Genomic DNA, 7695 nt, shown 5'->3' on the forward strand with positions numbered 1-7695 from the left:
GATATTAAAATAAAATTTAAAAAAATGTAGGCATCTTAAGTAAAAAGACGTAAAACTAATCCCCATCAAAAAATTGTTTTACAAGCTATGCTGATTTGGTGGGACAGAATCAACCCCTTAAAGTATGTTGTAAAAATGATGTACGTGTGAATATTTCGAGGATCGTTCGGTATTCAGTTGTATCGGATTTTTTGCTAAGTTTCAATAAGTGTTGAGTAGACGCGTCGTCGATATGTTTGCTATTCGGATAGAAGCAAAATAGGGATCCGACCTGCGTAGAGGGTGCCCATTTCAAGTTCGGTTGTCGAGGCTGCTTCACAAAATACCGCGCAATTTTTTAGAAGTGGAAGTGAGAATCATTTCAAATTGGTGCAAAGAAAAATAGTTGCAGTGTCCAATTGGTGGTGGCAAATTTAATGGTACCGTTAATTAATATTAATTAATAAACTATTTATTTCTTAATAAACGTTTGTAAATTCCTGTCGTTTGCAATTATGGTAGTCAATGCACTAGGGTGCATAATTTGCTGTATATTAAGCAATGCATTTTACCATCGATTAATATATCAATGATCTACCTAAGAGATATACAAGGTCATTATAATTATGTGATAGAGACATTGCCATTTGTTCTTTAACGCTGTTAAACAATTACGAAAATATTACTTAAAAATTAGTATAAATTTATTATGTAGTAAAAACTGAGTGACAATTTTGGTGATTAAAGACTAAATTAGTGACATTAAAATGCTAAGGCTGTAATTAAACTTTTATGGTAAGGAGTTAGACAACACTATTTTTCTTTGTGACTGTTGGAAATGAAATAAGTCTAGTTACCTATCAAGTCTGGTACACTAAATTAAAATAAATTGTAAAATCAGAAAGTTTATTGCACATACGAAATTTCTATATCCCATAATTAGTTACAGTATACAACGCAGCGGATCGTGAGAAATACCTATGATGAAAAAAAGGGGTTTCTAAATTTTGAGAACATTTTTTTTCGAAATAGGGGAATTTTGACTTCGGATTTGGAATGTCGAGAACCCTGCAATCCTGCAATGCTTAGTCGTGCTATAGAAATTATAATTGTTAAGATACATTTTTATCTTAAAAACATCTCATTTGTATTATTTCACAATAGGGGGAAATAATGCACAATTATGATATATGTCGACAACTTTTTCTATAAATTTACACGCAAGGGCGGTTTCTGGGAACCTACTACACGGTTTTGAACCATGTGGACACTAGCTTTGTGGTCCCCAACCTTAGACAAGGGAACAAGTCCCTAACGCTAACGGGATAAGCCGCAAATAGGGCTCAAGATAAAAATACTCTTAAATTAAATGGTAATAGGCAATGTTTTGAAAGTCCAAGTCGCCCGGATTTATTCTTCAGATCCTAGGGGGACAGTATTTAGTCAGTTGACCACATTCCTGGTGGTAGGTAACTTGTGTAGAGAAAAGTTTGAGCAGTAAACAGAATGGCAATTTAAGTTTTTATTATTAAAACCACTGCAAATGTATGGGGTTTTACAGGTATAAATAAAAATTAATCCATTCTTCCTTTGAGTCTGTTGTAACCCTACAAGAATAAAAACTATTACTACTCCTGATTCCAAAATCTTAGTCAATACCTCTGTGGCAATTTCGCCGAGAGATTGGGTCATCGTCCTTTCGGTTTGTTGTACCAAGCTGTAAAATGGGCCGTCTTTATTCTGCAACAACACATGGGGATGCTCAAATTCAACTACCGCTCCATCATTCATCACTAAAACTCTATCGGAATCCATTATAGTATTTAATCTATGAGCGACAGTAAGTACAGTGCAGTGTCCAAATTTACTACGAATTATTTTTTGAATAACTGCATCAGTTTCGTTATCGACGTTGGCTGTAGCCTCGTCCAAAACTAATATTTTGTTATTTCGTACAATCGCGCGAGCTAAACAAATCAATTGTCGTTGTCCCACACTGAAGTTGGATCCGTCCATTGTAATTTCTAAACATAAATTGTTATCGCACAATCAATTACAATGTAGTTACTACCAGATTTTAAATTGCCGATAACATGCTTCAGTTGTACATCTTCTAAAGCTTTCCAAAGTACTTCATCAGCGTACTCCTCAAACGGGTCCAGATTGAATCTCATGCTCCCAGAGAATAAAACAGGATCTTGAGGAATAATGGATATTTTCGCTCGTAACTGTTGTAAGCCTATATTTCGTATATTCACGCCGTCAATACATATCGATCCTTCAATTTCGACAAGTTGGAACAAAGCGGATATTAGCGACGATTTACCCGCACCAGTTCTACCTACAATTCCTATCTTTTCTAGTGGGCGTATGCAGAGATTGACGTCTTTCAAGACATACGGCGAATTCTGAGCGTACCTCAAGTTGACATTTTCAAATTTTATTTCTCCCCTATCAGGCCACGTGGGCGGCAGATTTTCAATTGCAGTCCTAGTTTCTTTTTTAATTGAGTTATATTCTAAAATTCGTTCTATTGATATCATGAAACTTTCGACGTCTGTTATTTGCTTTACTCCAAACGCTAGCTGACCGGTCAGTTGCATGGCTTGCGATATTACCAATCCAACGTTGCCCCCGTAGGATTCTAGGAAAATTAACCGTGGTCTTAAGTAATTCTAAATTGGCGTAGCGCTACCTGAGTTGAATGAGTAGTAGATGGCCAGTACAGCAATGAATGCTATAACGATTAGGTCTAACCAACAAGAAAATGCTGATGACGTCATTATGCTTGTAAAGAAAGCGCTGCTGTGAGTGTCTTGGAGATGGTAGAATTCCTGTTGTAGCAATTTCTGGTTTCCCATCGCTCGTATGGTGGTGAGACCCTGCAACGAGGCGTTGACGTGGCCGTAAAGAGGTCCACGCACTAGAGATTGATTAAAAAATTATGAACAATTTGTGTCGCATAGGAATTACCTTGACCTTCCACTCTCAGTACGTTAAGATGGGTTGCTAGGTAGAATTTTCTCAGTTGATGCAATATTGCCACCACACACACGGATGGTATTAGAAATAGAGGGTTAACAACGGAAACTACGACAAAGATAGCCACCACACTTATAAGCATACGCGCAGCGTTCATAATGGAAAATGCCAAAATGTCATCGGTAATAGCCATATCCTTCGCAAATCGATTCAAAATGACACCCGAAGAATTTAAACTGAAGAAATCAATTGTGGCGTGTGCAACATTGTGGAACATTGTCCCGTGCAGTACGTGCGATGAGTTTCTTGCCAGATTAACAAAACAAAACGATCTAAAAAATGTAAATACGATGGCGAACACGATGATACTGCTGTAGGTGTAGAAATAAACATTGCGATCTTCTTTGGAAGTCATAAAGTTTCTTCCCTCTTCTGTATTTACCCTAAAACACTCATAAATAAACTTTTGAATTAGTTCACGATAGATGCGTACCAATGCGCCAAATAGTAATAAGAACCAGTTGTACATAACTGTACTAAAATATATAATAAGACAGTAGATACCAGAAGCGCATAGCTCTTGGACGCAAGAAAGTATCTCTTGTAAGTATCAAATTCGACATGCTTTATTCCAGTAAATTTTCCGGCTGGTTCCTTTTTTTGTTCTGTATAACCGCCCTGAACTGATTTTGATGTAAGCGCATGGTTTCCGGTTTCTAATTCGTCGTTAGTGCCCGGCAAGTATTTTACAAAATCAAATCCTGAACCTTCAAGATCTGCTTTAGTTCCCTTCGCAGTAATTTCCCCACCGTGTAGGGCCACAATATAATTTACATGCGCGAGGTATTGCAATTGGTGTGTAACCAGTACGACAGTCTTATCGTAAAGAAACTGTTGAATGCATTGTTCAAAAATTTGTTTGCCCACTTTTGCATCAACAGCAGAAAGTGGGTCGTCTAGTAAGTAAATATCTGCCTCCTTGTATATGGCTCGCGCTAAACTGATTCTCGCTTTTTGCCCTCCGCTCAAAGAAGCCCCTTTCTCACCAACTGTGGTTTTGTCTCCATAGGGTAGAAGTTTGAGGTCCGTTTCCAGGGCACAACATCTGATTACGCTATTGTAACGCTCCTCATTTATTTCTCTACCGAACAGAATATTTTGTCGTATCGTGGATGAAAATATCCAAGGCTCTTGGGATGCGTAGCTAAGACTTCCGTTAACGACTACCTCTCCGGTAGTCGGTAAAATTTCTCCTAAGATGGTGTGCAGTAAGCTCGTCTTACCGCTTCCAACAGAACCAATTATTGCAGTTAAATTTTGCAACTGTATGTCCAGGTTTATATTATCGAAGGTATTACTTGGGGAAGATTTATCCCGTTTTGTCGTGCAATTTTGGATTGATATTGCAGTAGTAGTTTTTGAGGAGAATACTGCCTTTTCTAAAATATCGTCACATAGCAAAAAATCCGTGATGCGGCGGAATGCCACGAAAAGTTCGTGCAAAAATACCATACCGACTGGTAGATAATAGTTCAAACCAAGACCGATATAGAAAAAAAAAGCAGTCAGCATAAATATCGTTCTTGCAGTTAAAGTTTGGTTTAAAAGTATGGCTACCGTTAGTACTGCAAATAGACTGAAGGCGTTTATGACTGGATATGCTAAATTGCAGCTTTTAATGTACAGTCCCAATTTTAGAGAATGAAGCTCCAGGTTTCGGATTTTGCCGATCGTTTTAGAGAAAGGAACTTCCCAGGCGTACATCTTTATCACACGTATTCCTTGGATTATTTCATTCATCAAACGTAAACGCTGATCGGTTTTCATTGACGTTTTGAGGCGGAGGATGGATGCCGCTTTTCCTGATGCATCTGAAAAACGATTACGTTTAGTTACTTGTGGTTACCTTTTCATGTATTTATTTATTTGTTACGTTAAGTCAAGAGATATGTGATGGAATTCTGATGCATATGTAAGTGTAGGCCAATCAGATAGCTCTGAGAAGGATAGGCTCATCCAGTGGTTTATTCCTAAGAACAATGAAACCTTGACCAAACTAAATAGATCTGTGGACTAGGTCTAGTTGGTTCTGTATCTATAGGTTTGGTAGATTCTTGAAAAAGTCAAGTCATTATTACTGTTCTAAATGTGCATTTTAAATTTTCAAATGGCAGAACACCATATGGAGGGAAGCATGAGTATCTGACTAAACCTAAATAACATTACGTAAACGATGTATTGCGTTTTGACAAAGAGGACACTCGAACTTGATTTTCCATTGCTTATGGCTACATAGCTACATCAGCCTCGACCTCAAACTGACTTTTAATCTAGACATGGTGTCGAACAACGAAACGAATGGCAAAATATTTCTGAAAACTTAAACATGCAGGTTGTAACGCTAAAATATTTTCAATTTTCATTTACTGAAACCATTGAATAATAAATCTGAATTCAATGCTGAAACTTAACAGGACCACCTTTTGTTCTCGCATGTTGTTAAAATTTTACGTATTATCAGAAATGAATAAAATCCAATTTAAAATAACGATGTGTGAATCAAATTTCGGAATAAACGAAAGGAGTAGATATATTATGATTGAATAATGCATATCGTGAATTCTTGAAGAATTTCATGTTAGAGTTGTTTAAGGATCCCTGAATGGGTAATTGAAGAATTAATTTTGTTTTTTAGCGATCAAGATTTAAAAACCGTAGACCACCTGCATTTTCATAGAGAATCCCTCAGTATTCCCAAAGTTGACCAATTCTAAAATCATAAGAGGTTAAAATTCGTATCACAAGGAAAAAAACAGGTACGCATAAATTCGAGGCGGGAAAAGGCTTTCAAGTGTACAAGTGTTCACGCAACAAATTGGAGGTTCATATAAAAACCTGAATAAGAAATTTTTAATTACCCTTGCCAACTGCATATTTAAGTTTAGTTAATATGCGACGTACTAATCCAAACGTGTAGGAAGAAAAACGACAGGTAGACTGAGAAAATCAATTAAAAATGATCATGATAATGAGGTTGCGCTTAACCTTAGACGTTGTAGTTGGTCCAAGTCAGTCATATGTTTTATGTGTTTGCAACCTACCATTACTTACAATAAAACGGAACAAAGAATAGTGAAATCGCAACTCCAAATAACGAAGATGTCCCCACTTCTTTATACATTATGGATGCAAGAATAATGGTCTGAATCGGAGCTGCCCATAAATACATCGAGGAATATATTATTCGATCAAATACAGCTACATCATTTGATATTAGGTTGATAATTTTTCCCGGAGTCGTTTCAGTGAGCGCTGTTTTTGTGAGTCTCAAAGTCTTGCGGTAAATCAGACTGCAGCAGATCACCCTGATTTTGAGTGCCAAGTGATAGCATTCCATTATCAGAGGATACGAGACGAGAGTCAGCGTAATCGAAAGTGCAACAATACCCATCGCATACTGAATTGGTTTCCGGTCTTCTCCATCTTTGGAATAGCACATAATCAGCTCTCCAAGGAGGAAAACTTGCGATGGCCTAAAGTTCGATTGTTGAGCTTGGTAATCTCATGCGTTTATTACTTACCTGATAATTAGTTCACAAATGGCGACGCCCACACCAATTAATAGGTAATCACGAAGTAATAGTTTCATAAACACCCTCTTGAGTGAGGGTTGCGAATTTGTTTTGGACGAGCGTTGAATTTCTCGTTCCCACAATTTTATTGATCTTTCGCCTAAGTTTGTTGATTTGTGAGCAGAAAATGTTTCGTATATGTCATCTTCAGTTATCCTTTTTCTGTATCCTTGTGAAAATATGGGTAACGTGTAGCTGTAAAAGCACCATATTAATCAAACCTGCTAGTTTATTTTAAAAATTGATTGATTGAAACGATTTCCAATAGAACGGTTCCTGAACAGTTTGGGGTACAAACTGCACCTACTTTATATTTCATAGTGCATTGATCTTTAAGATCACAAGTGTAGTAAATATATGCACCTGGAGATAACGATAAGAGCCGCAAGTAAAATCCTTTTTGTTTACTTACATAAATCCCAAAAAAGATAACAAGTTAGCATTGTCCCTGGGATTCCGATTCCTATTTTTGTAATGGGAGCACTCTTCCATATTTCACTATTTTAAGTAAGAGTCCTCGAAAATGTACTGCTATAAGATAGCCATTCTGACTATTTGAATTAACTTATGATACAAGCTAGAGATTAGATTAATCAATTGCAGTGATTATCTTTTCCATAATTTCAAAATCTAGGTGTCCGCTACTATAATACTACAGACTAGTAAATTTATTCTGTATATTAAATCATAAAATAAGATGCGAAATCTCATCGCGTTTTAATGGGTTGGTTAACCCTAATAAAATTGATTGCTTATCCAAGATGTGATGCGATGCAATTGGGTATTAATTATCGGGAGGTTAAGAATTTCTGCTTTAATACATAATACGTTATCATACAGTTCACATAAACGCAATTCTTTTAATTATTATGATTGAGTGAGTAATTAAATTATGCTAAATTTGAATAGCGGCTGTTTATTGGTTGAAACTGTTATTGCTTTCTTCGTTAGTTGCCCATGTTTTGGTATGTATTTCAATTTTGCACTGCTTTTGTGCATGATTTATTATGCAACAGATTACTTAAATCGGCGGCAATCTAATGATATATAAAGCATGTAGAGTAGACCTTGTGCCTAAATAAAATATAACCAGTTGGCCCGT

At 36.6% G+C, this 7695-nt stretch overlaps 1 protein-coding gene across 2 annotated transcripts; it reads right to left on the reverse strand.

Annotated features, from left to right (window-relative positions):
• Positions 1-1028: 1028 nt before the first annotated feature.
• On the reverse strand, positions 1029-7695 carry LOC116170309 (probable multidrug resistance-associated protein lethal(2)03659). 2 transcript variants are annotated; one of them, XM_031486607.1, is made up of 9 exons: positions 7006-7634; positions 6543-6788; positions 6073-6494; positions 3455-4832; positions 2953-3404; positions 2675-2902; positions 2051-2623; positions 1639-2003; positions 1029-1586 (listed from the first exon to the last, which is right to left on the reverse strand). In XM_031486607.1, exons 1-9 carry the CDS (start codon positions 7083-7085, stop codon positions 1554-1556), a joined length of 3777 nt encoding a protein of 1258 aa, XP_031342467.1. In that variant the 5' UTR covers positions 7086-7634; the 3' UTR covers positions 1029-1553. The 2 variants fall into 2 exon arrangements, with proteins under 2 accessions (XP_031342467.1, XP_031342469.1); XM_031486609.1 differs by lacking the exons at positions 1029-1586; positions 1639-2003 and having other exon boundaries at positions 2183-2320; positions 2398-2623; positions 7006-7695.

Source organism: Photinus pyralis, unplaced genomic scaffold (assembly GCF_008802855.1).
Source record: "Photinus pyralis isolate 1611_PpyrPB1 unplaced genomic scaffold, Ppyr1.3 Ppyr1.4_LG5, whole genome shotgun sequence".
NCBI lineage: Eukaryota > Metazoa > Arthropoda > Insecta > Coleoptera > Lampyridae > Photinus > Photinus pyralis.